Genomic DNA, 19,420 nt, shown 5'->3' with positions numbered 1-19,420 from the left:
CATTCACTCTTTGATGTCTTTAAACTACCGTTTAAAGTGTTTGTGAGTAGCATGCCTCTCCTGAGATTTTACTTTTGGTCACATTTGTTGATTTGCATGTTTTACTGCATGTGTTTATTCTGCAAAGACTGATGGTGCTTTTACCAAGCTTAAGTTAAGTAGTAGCTATGTTTTCAGAAACACGAAAAGATCACAAAAATGAAAAATTTTCAATTTTCCTTTCCTATTTCAGGTGAGGAATATTTCTTAGTAATGGGAATGGTCACATCCTGATAGTCGTACTAGGAAATTAGCACTCCCTTTCCACTCCCACAGTGCCCTTATTCATTACTTCCCTACCTCATTTTGAGAAATACAGAAAATAGTGACAGTTTTGATTTGACTTCATGTTTTGTAAATTTGTATTGAACTTTATGGGCAAAATTTACTCTGGTTTTCAGGAATCATTTTTAGTTTCTAGCATTATATCCATGAAAGAGCCTGGCAAACTCCCCGTGGCATATTTGATATGCCAAAAACAGTAACAACATCTCACAATGGAGACATTACTGGTGCCCACTCAAGCAAATCGATAAACAACAGGAGGACAGTGCTACAGCATTATATCACTAGAGAGTACTGTCAGTTATAAAAATTAAGGGAAAGTAGGCTTCTGATTTTACACGTCTCTATTTGTATTCCTCTTTTTAAAAACAGCTTTACTGAGATTAATTCATTGACTAAAAAATTCACCATTGAAAGTCTATAGTTTTGAGAGCTGGTTATGCAGTTTAGTGGTAAAGTGTTTACCTCCCTTACATTTTTCACATCTTAAAGGGATTCTTGGCTAAAGTAATTTTATTATGACTTGATAGGATAAATTTTAAGAAATCAATATTCCAGTCCTTTAATAGTTTTATAGTGTAAAGGTAATGCTCCAATGCTTCACGTATTAAAAAGTCATTATATTTCTGACAGTTTCTACCTTCTAATCACAAAGAATGAGTTAGGTAAAAACAGAGTTGTTTATTCTCTGATTCCAAATAATTCCAAATAATTGCTACAATGCTAGCACACCAACCAACAGCTTTATAAGGTGTTAGTCAATAGGTACGCTGATAGAAGAAACTGCTGATATCAAAGAAAAGGCATTCTGTTCTATCACAGAATGATAAGTAATAAGTAATATTCTTTATTTATACCTTAATTACGAAGTTATTCATGATTGGGTTTCAGGCAGACAATGGTCCAAAACCAATCCCTTCACCAGTGTCCCATTTCCCTCCACTAATATCTTCAGTTTCCCTCCCACCCACCAGCCTGTTTCTATGACAGGCAGTTTTTTGAAAAAGAAATTTTAGGCTCAGTGGTTCTTAACTGATAGAGTTTCATTCCTAACACTTCACCACCTTTCAGTCCCTTGTTCCTGTTTTATTTTTTTTACCTGATATTAATATGTAGCAATTGGCCATTAATTTAAAAGTCTTACAAGTTTTCTTAGTGTTTTTTCATTCTTTGGGTCAGAACATCATGGGTATTTTAAAATATAGGGTTAAGATTTGTATTTAGAAAAAGCAGTTTTATTTAAGTGATCAGTATAATACTAAAATTACATTACAGGAATATGATGTTCACTTTCTAGTATTTTACATGGCCAGAAATGGCATTATACTTTCTCATATAGCTTTCTCTGTATATCTCATAATTAAAGCATATATTAATATTCCTAAATAATTTGTTGATAAGATGTATTTTATAGCTAATTTGCCTATATAAAAATACTAAGTTAAAGCATACATCTAATACTCTATACTTAGCCTTTTAATTTTGAGCAAGAAGTCAGTAGCATCACCATTTTTGATATCTCTGAAAGTAAAAATGATATGTAAAAAAAAGTCTTTTATCAGTTCCATGGTAACTTTTAGAATTATTTGCATGCAAAAACAGAATAAAAGAAAAAAGTATAAGTAGTAATATATCCTAACTGAAGTATCACGCTAACTTGAATTTCATGAAAATATGTTTGTTTTATTTCAAAATTCTCAAATTTCTGTGCCCTTCCCTTAAATTTACCTTCTCTAATAAGTGTGGTATTTTCTTTCTCCTTGTGATCCTTTCATGAATCCTGATGTTTTCCTTTAGCAGAGCATTTTGTGACTAAGATTAAGAAACCAACAAAGGTTGATGGCAAACAAACAGAACTGAAGAATAGTTTTGATTTTTGTTTTGTTTTTCCTAGGGCTGGAATAAAGACATTAGATTAACAAATATCTGTTTTTATTTGTGTGTGTGTGTGTCTGTGTATGTGTGTATGTGTGTCTCTTTTAGGGGGAACTTGAACGGCAACTTTTGCAAGCAAATCCAATTCTGGAATCATTTGGAAATGCGAAGACTGTGAAAAATGATAACTCATCTCGTTTTGTAAGTTTAAAAGCACCAGAAACTTTCAATTCATAAGATTTCTTGATAGATGATAACTGTAAATAAGCAAATAAAATTCTTTTCTTTCTGGAATTTTGAAGAGAGCTAATAGACCTAGTAGAGAGTAGAACCTTCCAGTAGAAATACAATGCAAGTTATAATGTAATCTAAAGAGCTCTAGTAGCCACATTTTAAAAAAATTAATTGGGATGTGTAGATGACTTAAAGGACTAGAGTAGCACAAATCTATCACTTTGATTTGATCCCCAGGACCACAAAGTCTTCTGAGCACCACTAGGGGTGACCCTCCCTCCCCAGCACTGAGTTAGAAGTAGCCCCCAAGACGTGGTTCCAAAACAAAGAAAATAATTATGAAGGTAGTGTGAATCATCTGCTTATTAGGTATACTAGGTGTAAATATATAATATACTCTTGATATAGAAATATATGGATATAGAAATATAAAACCTGAACTTGTTTATCTTTATTTTGGGTTATATAATACTTATATGGAGGTTAAGGTAAGGCCCTCCCGTTGATCGTCGATTTGCTCGAGCGGGCCCAGTAACGTCTCCATTAGAGACTTTATTGTTACTGTGTCTGGCATATCGAATACTCTCGGTAGCTTGCCGGGCTCTCCGAGAGGGGCGGAGGGTTTGGAAAGTCAATACAGTGAGTAAGGCACTCTACTCTCACACAGCTGACACGGCATATGATTGCTCATCTCCTTCCAGGAGTGAGCCCTGAGCACAGAACCAGGATTAAGCACTGCATACTGCCCAAGTGGCCTGAAAAACAAAACAAAACTAAGTATGGAGGTTAATGAGATACTGTTGAATAATACAGAAGTGGGCATATTGAATGATTAAATAAATGGATTCACTGTAGCAATTTTTTTTCTGCTTTGCTATATCTATGGAAAATGTGCTTCAGAATAACTAGTTTTCTTTTTCTGGTGGGGGACTCTCCTGACAGTACTCAGCTAATGTGGCTGGTGTTCAATGCTAGTACCTGAGGATGCACTGATGCTTAGGCCTTGTGATGTAATGCCAGGCATTTCCAGGCCACCTAACAGTGCTTGGGGTTTTCCAGGATTGGGTTGCAGGGATGGGCAGTAGGGGGGGGGGGGGGGGAATGGAGGTTGGACGGGACATCCTCTGCAATGCTCAGGGCTCTTCAGGACTTAACCCAGTGCTTGGAAGGCTATGTGGGAATCAAATCAGCAAAAGCAAGATGTGAGCCTTACCCCCTGTGCTTGTCTTTTTGACCTTTTCTTTAGATTTTTTTTTCCATTTGGGACCCAGAGAGATAGTACAGCAGGTAATAAATACACTTGCCTTGCATACAACTGAACCCCAGGTTCTCTATCCCCAGCACCACATATGGTTTCCAGAGCACTGGCAGGCATGATCCCTGACCAGGGTCAGGAATATACCCTAAGCAGGGCCAGATGTGGTCCCAAAACTAATAAAAAAATACATAAATTCTGCTGAGTCTTAATTCTTTGAAAGATTTCCTTCCTTCCTTCCTTCCTTCCTTCCTTCCTTCCTTCATTCCTTCCTTCCTCCCTTCCTCCCTCCCTCCCTCCCTCCCTCCCTCCCTCCTACCCTCCCTCCCTCCTACCCTCCCTCCATTTCTTCCTTTATTTCTTTTTCATTCCCTCACTCCCTTCCCAACCCCCCCCCCCCCTCTCTCTCTCTCTCTCTCTCTCTCTCTCTCTTGCTTTCTTTTGTTTGTTTTGATTTTTGGCCACACACGGCAATGTTCAGGAGTTGCTTCTGGCTCCTCACACAAGAATTACTCCTGGTGGTGCTCAGGGCATCTGGAATGCCAGGGATCAAACAATGGTTGGCAGCATGCAAGGCAAGCACCCTACCCACTGTACTGTACTGGAAAGAAACTTTATTTTCTTTCCATCATCAATTTATTAGTTTTTCTGAAGCTATTATCACTATCCTAAGTGATAGCCTGAGCAGTACTACTTTGCAACTGCCTTTTTCATTCCATTTGCTCAGAATTGATGCATTATTTAATTTAACTTATTCATTAGCATTTGGGACACACCTGGTGATACACCAGGGTTACTCCTGCTCTGTGCTTAGGAATTACTTTGGGTGGTGTGCGGGGGACCATATGGGATGCTGGACATCAGAACAAGGTCAACCACATGAAAGGCACCCTACCTACTGTACTATTTTTCAAGTCTCCTGATACTTTATTTTAATTAAAAATAATTTTTTTAAAGAGAGTGAAGGGAAGGAGGGAGGAAGGGAAGGAAGAGTAAAAGAGGAGTGGGAGGAGGGAAGGGAGGGAGGGACAGATGGACAGAGTGGGGGAGAGGTGGGGAGGGACAGGGACGAAGGAAAGACAGTCCCTGTTGCAACTAGCATTTTAGTCTGTATTGCCTGGCTACCTAGCCTTTGATGAGAATCGTTCACCTGCATGCCAGTCTCCCAGCCTTGACTCTGAACCTGTGTTTTCCTGACTCGTCAAATGTATCTCTTGTAGGAAACAGAAAGTTGGATTTAGTTTTCTGATCCATCCTGCCAGTTGTGTCTCTTGCTGGACTCTATGAGTTTCTCACTCTATTGAGTGAGATTATTGACAAGAAGTAATTAATTGCCATCATTCTGTTGAGATTATGTATGTTTGTGAAACCCATGTTGTCTTTTAAGATACCCCTATGATGCTTTTTGAAATACTAATTTCAAGGCTATGAAGTTCCCGAGCCATTATTTACCTATGAAGCTTTTAATTATTCTTTCAAATGTGAATTGTAATCTAGCTTGAAATAGCATTCTTGATTAATTGTTCATTTCATTGAGTTGTGCTTTGTTTTGCTTTTCTTCTCTGGTCCATAGAATCTCAATAAATCTGAATCTTAAAGAAAAAAATTTATTTTAAATTTTCACTGTAGTTTTGGTGACATGGTTACGATAGCCCTAACATTTATAGTTTTGATGTACACAACTACTGTAACCCTTTACCACCAACGAAATGCTCAAGATCGCCACTGACCTTAAGAGATTTACAATTTGTCTTTTTCTTCCACCCACCGGCAGGCGTTTGGTAATCTCAGTTAACTTTGTAAGCCAGTCCCAAGGGTTGATCTTCTTTCCATTCTGGCTTCTACCTTGTTTTGTCTTTTCTTTATACCACTTATGAGTGGGTTCATTTGATATTGTCCTCCCTCTAACTTACTTCACTTAATATGGCGCCCTTCAGTTCCAGCTTGCAGCAAACTGCAAGATCTTTTCTTGCAGCTGCATAGCATACATAGATTTGATATGTATGCATTTGATACGCATACATATCAAATTGTCTTGGATAAAGACAATTTCTTTATCCATTCAACTGTCATTGGCTATTTGGGTTGTTTCCTTAATCTGAGCATCTAATTTGGTGTTGCAGTTAACATAGGTGTGCATACATCTTTTTACATTAATGTTTTGGGGGTAGATGCCTAGAAGTGGGATCACTGGGACATACGGAAACTCTAGTTTTACTTTTCAGAAGAAATACCCATACTATTTTCACTAGAGGTCGAACCAGATGAAATCATTGCCAGCAGTGAAGGAGGATTCCTTTTTCACCATAACAACACTGATTATTTCCAGACTTGATATTTGCCATTCTCATTGATGTGAGATGATATCATAGTTTTTTAAATTTGCATTTCCCTGGTAACAAGTGATAAACACTTTTTCATATGCCTACTAGCCGTTTGTATGTATTCTTCAGGGAAGTATTTGTTTAATTTCTTTCCACATTTTTTAACTTTGTGGGTGCTTTATATTTCTTGTATATTAGCTCTTTTCCTGGTATCTGATGTGCATATATTTTCTTTCGTTCACTAGCGTGTATTTTTGGATGGTGGGTTTCTGGACCCTACCTGGCCCTGCTAATGACTTGCTCCTTACTTCATGCTCTTGAATCACTCCTGGCAGTGCTGGGAAATTGCATGAGGTACTGGGGATAGAACCGGAAGACTGGAGGTTGCTCTCATGCAGTGCCTTACCTCCTATTCTATCTCTGACCCATCAGTAGGGTGTCATATTTTATTCTGAGGTTTTTTGTCATGCAAATTTCTTTTGTTTGATGTATTATTATTCATTTTTTTGTTTGTTTCTGTTTTCTTTGCCAGTGGAGTCAAATTCTAAAGAGTTCTACCTATGTTTTCCTCAGTGTGTTTTATAACTCTGGGCTGGAGGGATAGCTCTGGTCTTAATTCACTTCAAGTTAACTTTTGTATAGTGAATGAGATATGGATCCAATTTCATTTTTTTGGCTTATGGCTGTTCAGTTTTCCCAGCACTGTCTGTTGGAGAGATCTTGCTCCACTCCATACACCCTGTTCCTTTGCATAGACTAAATGTCCATTAATAAGAAGGTTTATCTCTTGGCTCTCAAATCTATCCCATTAGTCTGAGAATCTGCCATTACTATAGTCCTACAGAGTTTCAATTGCTATAGTTTAGAGTACAGCTTCAGGAAGTGCTGTACCCACAACTTATTTTTGTATCTCAAATTGTCTTGGTTATTCAGGTAGTTTAATGTTAAGTTTTAATTTTGGTGGGGGTTGCATTGAATCTGAATTATGATTTGCATGGTTACAGTCATTTTAACAAGGTTAATTCTTCTAATTTATAAACATAGAATATTTCCCTGGCTCCTGGTATCCTTGCTATTTCTTTTAGCAGGAGATAGTTTTCAGTGTATGTCTTAAAAATCCTTTATTAAAGTAATCCTGGGGGATTTGATTTTTGGGGACACTATTTTAAATGACATTCTTTTATTTCTCTTCTTGGTCAGTATTTGCATATAGAGGTAAAATAGATTTTTGTATGTTGGTCTTGTAGCCTGCTACTATGCTATATTGATTTATTGTTTCTAAGAGTTTTTTCAACAGAGTCTTTATCTTATCATGCCATCTACAAATAGAGGATTTTACATAAATATTCATCAGGAATACGGTTTGTGATTTTCTTTGGAGGACCAGTGGTGGGGTGGGCCATTCCCGACCTCTACTCAGGCTTACCCCCTGACTCTGTGCTTAAGAATCTCTCTTGGCAATGTTCAGGGGACATAGGTGGTACTGAGGAATCAAAGCAGGGCCAACCACATGAAAGGCAAAAGCATCTTACCCTTTTTACTACCTCTCTTTCCCTATAATTTTATTTCTAGTTCTAACCTCTGTCTCTTCTTCATATTAAAGTAATGTTGACCTCATAGACGCTTTAAAAAGAATTCTGTTTCTTTGATTAGTTTGAGTATAGGTCATTTTTTCATGAAGGTTTGGTAGGTCTTGTGAGTGAACCTATTCAGACCTGGACTTGTGAGGGAGATTTTTTTGCTTTTTTAGAATTTAAATCTCGGGGGTTTTTTTGGTTTTTTTTTTAATTGGATGAGGGTGAGATAGAGCATTACAAAGCTGTTCATGATTGGGTTTCAGTCATAGGGAGATTTTTTTAAAATAACTTACTCGATTTCCTTACTCTTGATTGATTTGTCTGTTAAGGTTTCCATATTCTCCCCATCAGAATTGGCACTTGAATGACAAATCACTGAACCATATGACTGGCGCAATGCCAGGAGTAACTGGCTCCAAGGCCTCCTGAGCATTTCTTGGTTGACCACACACACACACAAATTAAAATGAACAGCCATCTGGTCATTTGATTAAATATTAACCAATTATTTTTAGAATGGGTTTACCCACTAAGGTCAAATAGCTGTCTCTAGAGTGGAGATTTTTCAGCAGAGTAAACTAACATAACACATTCTTTTTACACTAATGTTTTGAAATAAACTACAGATCTAATAACAACCCTAAACTAAATTAGAGAAAAAGGAAATATTTTGGTAGTATAGTGCTCACAATTATTCTAGGTTTAATTACAGTAGATATCAGGTACTCTACACAGAAAATGAATGTCAATAAAGAAGAAACAAAATTTTACATATATATTTTTGGGGGATTGGAGTGATAGCACAGCGGGTAGTGCGTTTGCCTTGCATGAGGCCAACCCGGGTTCGATTCCTCAGCCCCTTTCAGAGTGCCCAGCAAGCTACCGAGGGAGTATCTCGCCCGCACAGCAAAGCCAGGCAAGCTACCCGTGAGGTATTTAATATGCCAAGAACAGTAACAACAAGTCTCACATATTGTTATGAGATGTTCTTGGTGCCCACTCGAGCAAATTGATAAACAACGGGTGGACAGTGCTACAGTGCTGTATTTTTGGGTGCTAGCACTTAAGCCCATGACTTCACACATAGGAGACTTATGTCCTCCCACCCAATCATATCCCTACCCAGAAACAAAATTCTTTCAACTAAATAGTTTTTCTCTTGATAATATGAAAATGTGCGAATTTCTCTGCTATAACTTAAGTGCAATTTTAAACTTTATTTTTTACAAGAGAGAGGATTCTAGTTTTTTTGTTCAGTACTCGAAAAAGCTAGTCTATAGCCTCAGTGTTCTTGGATGCTACACAATATATATGACATCAAACTGTATACTTAATACATAATATATTTGTCATAGTTTTATTGTTTTATTGTTAAAATTCTGGTTGAATATTCTGAGTGCTATAATTTTTTATGAAATCAAATATGGCTTGGCATTTTCACCAGAAATCTCTTCATATAATTTGTAAGATAGAATACTATAGATCCAGAACAATAGTACAGTAGGTAGGGTGTTTGCCTAGCACATGACTGACCTGGGTACAATCCCTGGCTACCGACATGGTCCCCTGAGCCTACCAGGAGTAATCTCTGAGCACAATGCCCAGAGTAAGCCCTGAGCACTGCTAGGTAAAACCCAGAAACAGCTGGAAATCACTTGTAATACTAGGGGTTGGAACAGAGCTGCCAGGATTGAGTACCATGTGTATGGGACATCAGATATTTGAACCATATGCTTATAAGACAGGTGTTCTATTGCCCTGCACTGTTCCTCAGGGCTTGGTACTCATTTTTTTCCTTGGGTTGGGTGTATACCCGGCAGTGCTCAGGGGTTATTTCTGGCTCTTTGCTCTGGAGTGACTCCTCACAATGCATAAGGTACACATGTGGTGCAAGATTCAAACTGGCATAGCTGCATGCAAGGCTAGCACCTTACTCTTTTCATGTCTCTTTGTCCCTCATAAATGTTTTTTCTTATCAATTTTTAATTGAAATATTTTATTTAGTAAGAAGTAGGGAAGGGACCAGAGCAGTAGTACAACAATTAGGTCACTTGCCCTGCATACGTCCAATCTGGTTTCAATTGCTGACATCCCAAAAGGTCCCTCAAGACTGCCAGGAGTGATCCCTGAGCACAGAGCCAGGGTAATCCCTGAGCACCTCTGGCTGTGGACCAGGAAGACAAAATAAAGAGTAAGATGAATTTATTTAACTTTCTGCAATAATAAAATGAGACGTTTGATGTTGGCAGTATATTCTTTGTGGTTTTAAAGTGCAACATTATCTTTGTAGAAATAGTTGAATGACAGTCTGCTCTCATTTCTTACTGACCCATTGAGATATACATATATCTTTAAAATTTGCAAAGAACTTTAACTCAGTGATCAGGGTTCCATTTCAGCTTTTAAATTTCTTTTTTTTAGGAATTCACCTAAATTACCTACAGTACAGTACTGTACTATTACTTTACTGTCTTGCCAGCCCGTTTTATTGTTTATTTAAAAAATTTGCATTTTAAGAAAACTTTATCTAATGAGATCATAAAGATTTTTTTCCTTGTTCTTCTAGAAGTTTTATAGCTTTAACCTTTACATTTAATAAAATTTTGTTTGTTTTTTGAGCACCATTAGTTGAAAAGATTGCCTTACCCTACTATGACCTTGTTGCCTTTGTTGAAAATGAATCTACTGTGCCTTCTAGTTTATTTCTGGACTATGTTGTTTTTTTTGTTTTGTTTTGTTTTTAACCTGTATCTAGCTAGTACTATCAATAAAATTATAATTTTTTAATCATTGTGTGAATTTTCCTGCTGTCATCCTCTTATTTAAAAATATTTCCAATTATTCTGACTCTTTTCTAGTCCCTTATACATTTTAGAATCAGGTTTTTATTTCTGCAAAGAATGCCCTCCAGTTCTTTTCTATTTATTTTGAAAATATGTTTAACTTCTTCGCCGTCACAGAATTTTAAAAATTGGTGATTTGGCCTTTAATATCTATATTTCTAAGTAAGATATAACCATACTTGCTTTTGTTTTGTTTCCCTCTTTTATGCTTTTTAAAAACTCAATTTGAATAGTCAGTGTATGATAACTTTATATAGTAAGACCGTTACGTATTATCCATTGGAAGTTTATAAAAAATGTTTATAAGATGAACTTTTTTTCTTTACACACCCCGGCTTACAAAGTTGTTCATAATACAGTTGCTACGGGCTTTTGATGTTCCAGTTCCCTTCACCTGAGTGACCTTCCCTCTACCATTCGTCCTATTTTCTTAACCATCCCCCACCTCCTTCGCAGCACACAATAATTTGTTTTAGATTGCTTGTTACAACCAAATGGCTAAAGGAATTATCAAAAATACTGAAGTACTGAAGTGAAAGAAAAATTTGTGAAAATTGTGATATCTTACCTCAAAGTTAAGCCTTTGTCTGAGAATTTACTATGCTATTCATTGCTAGTTGAGCCTTCTGTGTTACTTTTTTGTTTGTTGAGTCTAGTTGACTTCTACATTGGTGTGCTCCTGATGGAATTTCAGCATTGTGGGGTTTGGAGATGCCGTGCAGACCAGAAACTTCAAAATATAGAGTACTGGGATGAGTCTGCGGAGATTCTTAGTGAAGCCATGGAGTTAGGCCATAAGCCTTGGTGGTAGCAGTGGGGTGTGGGTGTGCCTGTTGGTGCTCCAGCAGGGTGGGATTCAGCTTGTTTCCCACCCACCCCTGCCCCGCATCCCCTTGAGAGTGCCGTAGAGTTTTCACCTGGGACAGGGACCAGTGTGTCCATGAATTTCAGCTTCCTCAGAGATTTAGATTGTGAACCTGAAGAGCAGGGCCGGTGGGTGAGTCAACATGGCAGCAGCTATCTTAAGATGAACTTTAATCTTTTAACTTTAAATAAGTAATTCTGTTCATGATTTTTATGATTTATGATCTGTTCAAAAGGTTGCCTTACCCTACTATGACTTAGAATAGATTTCCATATTCCTAGGAAGTCCTAAGTTATTCAGTCTTCTTAGTATATTATTGTAAGATTGTATACAGTGCCTTGGAATTTAGGGTTTGCTTTGCTTTTTTTATTGAGTAATGGGCTGGTGAAGGTGGGGAGAGTCGTTTCAAAACAGTTGGTTCGGGGCCCATTCCAGTAACTCTCAGCTAACCAAGCAAGTGGTTCAATACAAGAGCCCAAGGGTACAGTGCTGAGAGGGCCCGGTGGTGCCTTGGATTACCCAGGCTTCTACTATGCTTCGGGGTCTCTAGGATGCACTTTACAATGCTTGAAGTACCACGTGGTTCCAGAGGTCAAACGAGTTGGTCATGTGCAGGTGTGTACATCAATCCCTGTACTGTCTCTCTGTCCCTTATGCTGCTTTTTAAAACTATTAAAATCTCTCATTTCTGATTATTTTGACAAGTTTTTAAAAGACTAAATGATTCAGATTTTATTTTTATTAGTAACCCAGGAAAGAGACCCATTCTATTACCTCAGATTTATTGAAAAATAAATTGTTTTTTTTCTTTCGTTTTATTTTAAATAGTACTTAAGATGCATTTTTATAATTGGTTTATCAGTGGTTCATGTGACATATAATATAGTTTATCAGTGGTTTGTGGGACATATAATGTATATTATCATAAATTCTCTTTATCCTTATTTTCAGTGTTCTTTATAATTTATTTTCAGGGCAAATTTATTCGGATCAACTTTGATGTAACTGGTTATATTGTTGGAGCCAACATTGAAACATGTATCCTTTTAAATCCTAAATAAAGAATGACTTGATGTTTTATGACTTGAAGGCAACCTTCTGCAAATCCAATCTAGGTTTTCAGATAATAAAACTTAAGCCTGGAGAAATTCTGACTTTTGAATACTTTCAAGTTTGAATATTAAGTACCAGTTATTCTGATTTTGCTGTTTGTTTGATTCACTGGTCTGTGTGTTTGGGAAACTGAAAAGCCCTGGCGAGGTGAAGATTGTCTGTACATCTAAATGGAAGTGCAGTTGTAGTTTGAGGACATTTTACCACTCTATTATTGTTGTGTTAAACCTTTTTTTGCCATTTACTTACTAGTTGGATGTGCCTGTTGAAACAAGTCTTGCAAAAAGTACAGAATTAAAGCACTTCCAGTTAGTATTAGAGTCCAACCAAGTTTTGATTTCTAACTTATTAGCTGTTTATTTTTACTATTTGTTGCTGGATTTTTTTAAATTTCTTTGTTCCTTGGTTTCCTAATTTGTAAAATCGTGATAATCTGGTATAGTCAAGTTTTTCCTGCTTAAACAACTCTGTTTTAACTTTTGTGGCTTCTTACACTTTCTTGTATACAAGTAAATTTATTTAATTGAATTAGGGGAAGAATGAGTAGAATGAAATTAGGGAAGCATGCCAGTCATTAGTCCAGAGACTATAGGTTAGTAAGAAATATAAATTTATGTGTTTTCTGTTTTTGCTTGCAAAAGTTCAGTAATTGAGAGTCATTTGGTATCAACTTATTATACATTGGTTGATATCAAAATATAAGAGAAAGACAGTATTTTACAAATTACATTTCTGTAAACACTGAAAGTGGACCAACTAACCTTTCAATTTAGTCCTTAACTGTCTTTACACAGACCTTCTGGAAAAATCTCGTGCTGTTCGTCAAGCAAAAGATGAACGTACTTTCCATATCTTTTATCAGTTGTTATCTGGAGCAGGAGAACACCTAAAATGTAAGTTACAATATTTTTTTCTATTTTACATTTATTTGAAAATCTCTTAAAAATATTAAAAACAGTTTTGTACAATAGAATAGTTTTGGGGTGCATAACACCCAAGAAAAATTAAACTGAATTAAATCACTGTCACTGCCACTGTCCTCCTGTTGTTCATTGATTTGCTCGAGCGGGCCCAGTAACATCACCATTGCAAGACTTGTTACTGTGTTTGGCATATCGAGTACATCACAGGTAGCTTGCCAGGCTTTGCCATGCGGGCGGGATACTCTTGGTAGCTTGCCAGGCTCTCCGGGAGAGGCGGAGGAATCGCACCCGTGTTGACCTTGTACAAGGCAAATGCCCTACCGCTGTGCTATCACTCTAGCCCTGAACTAAATCACAAAAATCAAAATGAATTTGAACTCTCGTACCTTGGGATAAGTATATTACATTGTAGGTATATGGGTCAGAGTACATTTCTTTTGTATTTTTCTTTTTTTTTAACTTTAAATTATACAAGTTCTGTTCAACATTTATAAATTAAGTTGCATGAAATTAAAGTACTTTAAAGTTATCTCAATGTTTGTATATATGTTATACTTTGACTGGTTCTATGAAGCATATGATGTGCTGTACTTTAGTCTTGAAGCTTAGGAGTTTGCAGGGTAAAGTGGAGACTTCGTGTCTGAATTTAGCTATGTCAGAAAGAAACGTGTGGGAAAAGAGATTCAAAGCTGTCTTATGGTTCAGAGTTGCAAATTCGGATACTGTGTATTTTATATATTGCCTTGGTATCAAAATAGACATACTCAGTAATACTTTTCTCATCAGAGATTTAGACTGTCATTAACTACAGATATCTGTGAAAGCATTAAACCCAGAAGTTACAGAAAGACATGCAAAGAAAACATAAAAGCAAAAAATTGCCATCAGAGACTAGAAATTCAAGATATACAATATGTAATGGGGAAAAAGAAGAAAACCTCAGGCCTTCAGATTACCAGTAACCCTGTAAAGATAGATCAAAACAATAAATGATCAAAATGTTAAAAGAAGGAGACAAAAAAGTGAGAAGTTCCTAGTAGATATTAAATATGTAGACGTAAAGGATAGGAGGAATTGTTCTGAGATGTGTTTAATGATCATTTATCAAAAGAGTCTTGGAACCTAAAATTTTCCACTTTGGGGCATTCCCTACCGTATTACATACTTGTTCCTAGGTCTTTATTTTATATCCGTATAGTCTTTCCATTGACCTCACAATGTTTACTATAAAACAACTTGCTAAAATAATATAGAAGATGGGAAAGGAGGGATAATACAGTGTGACAATACAGTGGGCTTACCTTACCTTACATGTACACGTACACTTACCTTCCACACAGCCAACCCAGGTTTGATCCATGCAAATCAGCCCCACCTGGAGTGATTACTGAGCTCAGAGCGAGGACTAATCAAACCCTGAGCACCACTAGCTGTCACCGCAAAACAAAAACAAATCCCAAAACTTTCCTTCTAAAGATGACTGAAATAGTGTCTCAAACGGGGCAACTCAGAGGCGGGTGAGTGTCCCTCTTTGCCCCAACAGAGCCCCAATAGCCAAAAATCTCCAGAACTCAGTTGCCACCGAGCTCATAGCCAGTCTCCATGGGCTCCGATGACCCTCACCCACAAGTGAATCTGTAAAAAAAGCCAGGTATGTGGGACCTGTGACTGAAATCTCCAAGCTTGCTCAGAGCAGGGATTGGGCCTCCTCCTCTCATCTTACTAGTTACCAGTAGCTTGGCAGTAATGTCCACAAACTGCCCCTGGCGCCATGTAATCTCACCAGTGGCCTCACCCAAGAGTGAATCTGCTGTATAATTTATTTCTAAATTTCAGAATTCCTGGAGCACACACGGCCACATTAACAGCTATGTGACCTCTCATACTCTACACCACTGATGTACCAGGAGTAGCACACAAAATTTGATAGAGATAACTAAACATGTTAGAAATCTCTTATACAAGGACTTAATGACTTCAGGATGAAATACAACAATCTTCACCCATATTACTCTAAGGAAACTTTATTGCACCATTTTTAGCAGATTATTCATAACAAGCAGTACAAAATTATTTCGGTTCTGCCTTGGGGGGCACAGTTTGGGATATGGGGGGGCATTCGAAATATGGTGCTGGGAATGTGCAAATGATGGTGGGATTGGTGTTCAAATATTAAATCTAATAAGTTATTGCGAACAATTTTATAAAAACAAAATATAATTAAATTTTAAAAATAAAGACAACTGAAATATTAAAATCTGAAAACAAATTCGTCTGAAAGATTTATATCATTTTAATTTAAAATAGAATACAATGCATTGCTCCAAAAACTCCTGTTGGAATTTTAATACTTTTACATCATTATTTTTCTTTATAATTACAGATAGTGGGTAACAGTTTGTTTGTATGCTTAATATAACCATATAAGGAAAAAATTCATGGTGTAATGCAGTGTTTCTCAACCTTTTTCTTCCCATGGCCCCCAGTCTCATGCCCTGGCCTCCCATTTACAATTTTTACTTTATTGGCCCTCTTGGAGGGCTGGAGGGGATCATACTTAACAGAAATATATATAGATACATATATGCTTCCATTCCATTAAGAACACCATTGTGTGCGCCATATAATTTCATTTTGAATATGGGTGTGCTTAGTCTGTTGATGAGTATTTATTAAATTGTATTCCATTATATATTTCTTTTAGCTGATTTGCTCCTTGAAGGATTTAGTAACTACAGATTTCTCTCCAATGGCTATATTCCTATTCCGGGACAGCAAGACAAAGATAACTTTCAAGAAACAATGGAAGCCATGCATATCATGGGCTTTTCTCATGAAGAGATTCTGTGTATGTGTCTTTTCTCTACAATTCTTATACTCACTTTCATAAGTTATAAAGAGTATAAATGAGCTATATTTTAAAATGGTGTAGGAATTAATGAGCACTGCCTGTGATGTTATGAAATCCTGAATAGTTTTGTATAGTGAAATTTTAGCATAAAATAAATTAGGGTATGGCTCAACTACATTTTGATGTAATCTTTTTTTCTTTCTGTCAATGTAAAGCAATGCTTAAAGTGGTGTCCTCAGTGCTACAATTTGGAAATATTTCTTTCAAAAAGGAGCGAAATACTGATCAAGCTTCCATGCCGGAAAATACAGGTAAGCTGACAAATACAGATTATGTTTTCACTTAGGTTGTTGGATTTTTCTCCAAGAACATATGGTGCAAGCATAAAGGCTCTCCCAAACTGTTTTTAAACACACAAGAGTGGAGAAGCAGCTCCACATCCCTATAGAGGCAATTTAATCTGCAGATAAGTATATGAAGAAAAGTAGAGATTTTACCTAGGTGGGAGGGGACAATCTTTTTAGTAGGGGCCATGCCCAACATTATTCAGAGATTTGGGAGTTGCTTGGCCTGATGGTATGAGCCTGAGATTTTCCAGGCCTGTTCCTGGGGTTGTGCTCGTCTTGGCCTAACATGGGTATCATAGAGCCACTCCTTGTAGTGCTGAGTGCTGGGGCCACTAGGACTGTGCCATGGAACTCGGTCTGACTTAGCTCTGAGCATGCTAAGCACATGCTCTGAGTTGAGTTTGAGCTGCCTCATCAGCCCTGCATGTGGATTCTTTGTTAGTATTGATTATATTACTTCCTAAATATTAGAACTTTTCTGGTTATAATACTTAACAAGCTTTTGTGGTTAAAAAAAATCCACATAATGTAATAATTGCTCTTTGAAGTTATACTTAAGTAACTATATTTATATTAACATGTATATATATGCTGGCCCTGTGACAGCCACCAATCTTCAGAAGTCTGTATCACAAATTATCTATTGAACAACTCCCCATGTTTCTCTACCTGTAGTCCCTGACAACTACAATTCTACTTTATTTTATATTGTTTAGGTACCATGGTTTAAAGTGGCGTCAATGCTTATGCTTTAGTCATAAAATATTACTATACCACACCCAGTACCAAGATGCCAATATTTCTCCAACCCTATTCCTGGTTCTCATCCACTCCGTCTTTTGCCATTTGATACTGGCCTCTTCCCCCAATTTCCTCTTGTTAACATCAGATCTGTTATCAGATTCTAAGGATTTGTTTTTTTTGCATACTGAATGGGGGTGAAATCATCTGGTTCTTTCTCCTTTAGACTTCCTTTGCTTAACATGATGACCTCTAATTGTATCCATGCTGTAGCAAAATGCAATATTTCATCTTATATCTGCTGAGTATTCACTGTGATTCTGTATCTATATATACATATACATCTATATATACACATACATATATAAATACATAAATTTATTCATATAATACATAAATACAAAATATATAAATACATATAAATATATGTATATGTGTATATATGTAGCACTGTAGCACTGTCCTCCCGTTGTTCATCGATTTGCTCTAGCAGGCCTAGTAATGTCTCCATTGTGAGTAACAACTGTGTGTGTGTGTGTGTGTGTATTCTTTTTAAATATAAAATCTATTGTTGATCTATTGTTGGATATGAGCCATTTCTAGATCTTGACTCTGGTAATAGAGCTGCAGTGAACATAGATATGATTGTTTCAAGGAGTATAGTTGCTGAGTCATGTAGTAGTTAGAGTAAGATATAGTGTAGCATATAGGCTAAGCCCTGATGGCATTTCACATAATGCCAAAATGACATTTTGAAACATAGAAGCTGCCCTGATACAATAGTTTGCAACAAATTGTCTTTATTAATCTACCAGTCCTTCCATTCATTACAGTGGTGTTAATGCTTATGCTTTAGTCATAAAATGTTACTATACCACACCCAGTACCAAGATGCCAATATTTCTCCAACCCTATTCCTGGTTCTGTCCTCATCCACTTCCTGCACAAATAGTAAATGAGACAAACATAACAAATCAGCAGTACCAGAAGCAGCACAAATTTTAAAGAGAAAATGACATCTAATTACATTTGTCTCATAAACGAATGGGGGAGAAGCATATTTTAGCTACTGTATTTTAGATTTAGACTTAGTTATTAAGAGTAGGCTGTTTGAAATTTGATAAAATCTGGAAATAAACTACAGATCAAATGAGAATTGGGAGATTGGGGCTATTTTTTGCACTTCAAAAGAGCAAAAAAAGATAGTGGAGCGGGGGAGCCTGGGAAGATAATACTCAGGTTGCATTCTCAGTACCACATTGAGTCCACACATCACTGGCTATAGCCCTGGAGGCCCATGAGCCTGCCAGATATATATAACCTGAGGACCCCCAGCACAGCACTGTCAGGAGTGGGGCCTATGAAATCCTTGGCACCGTAAGGCCCATCCTTGTATCCTTACCTTGAACTGTCAGTTGGCCACCTGAGCACAGCACCACATAGAGCCCCGTGGCCATTAACCCCCACTACAAAATATAAAAAGGATTACTAAATCTTGTAGCCAATATACAAGTACTGATCAGCAGTCAGAAGAACATGGCTATGGGGTTCAACCAGAAATTCAGCAGGAGGAATGATTCCTTTTTTCCAATTATGCTAAAAGAGTTCCTATTCCTCTTTTAGAAAACTTTAATAATTGCTTTCAGAGACTTTTTGATGAATACTATCTTTTAAAATGGATTTTTTCAAATGTCAATATCAAAAAGATGATAAAACTTTGAAGTAGAAAGTTGATAAAAATTATAAAATGGGGGAACTCATGAGAAGTAAGGCTTTACATGCTGGGGGAAAAGGTAGCTGGGATAGAGAAGGAACCACTAAGTAAATGATAGTTGGAGGCTCGCTTGGGATGGGAGATGCGTACTGAAAGTAGATTATATACCAAACATGATGGCCACTTACTACCTGTATGGTGGATAGAGGAATGGCAGGAGGGATACTGAGAACATTGATGGTGGAGAATGGGCACTGGTGGAGGGATGGGTATTTGATCATTGTATGATTGAAATGCAATCACAAAAGTTTGTAAGTCTGTAACTCTATCTCATGGTAATTAGAAATAATAAATAAATAAGAAGTGAGGCTTTTAGAATATGATAGGCAGCTTCTAAAAAGTGAACTCCCAATATCTTCTGAGAAGCATGTCTT

The 19,420-nt window shown here is 37.0% G+C and overlaps 1 protein-coding gene across 5 annotated transcripts in view; it reads left to right on the top strand.

Moving 5' to 3' along the window:
• The window catches only part of MYH10 (myosin heavy chain 10), a 165,157-nt gene that overhangs the window by 53,527 nt on the left and 92,210 nt on the right, over positions 1 to 19,420 (top strand). For all 5 annotated transcript variants that reach the window (XM_056115237.1, XM_056115235.1, XM_056115236.1 and 2 more), the window contains 5 exons: positions 2,308 to 2,400; positions 12,272 to 12,335; positions 13,205 to 13,303; positions 16,038 to 16,181; positions 16,400 to 16,495. In XM_056115237.1, coding sequence (XP_055971212.1) covers positions 2,308 to 2,400; positions 12,272 to 12,335; positions 13,205 to 13,303; positions 16,038 to 16,181; positions 16,400 to 16,495 — 496 coding nt within the window. The remainder of the gene's footprint in view (positions 1 to 2,307; positions 2,401 to 12,271; positions 12,336 to 13,204; positions 13,304 to 16,037; positions 16,182 to 16,399; positions 16,496 to 19,420) is intronic.

Source organism: Sorex fumeus, unplaced genomic scaffold (genome assembly GCF_029834395.1).
Source record: "Sorex fumeus unplaced genomic scaffold, SorFum_2.1 ptg000028l, whole genome shotgun sequence".
NCBI classification, from domain to species: domain Eukaryota; kingdom Metazoa; phylum Chordata; class Mammalia; order Eulipotyphla; family Soricidae; genus Sorex; species Sorex fumeus.
The sequence above is the reverse complement of the archived record's forward strand: the minus strand, read 5'-3'. Positions and strand labels throughout refer to the sequence as shown.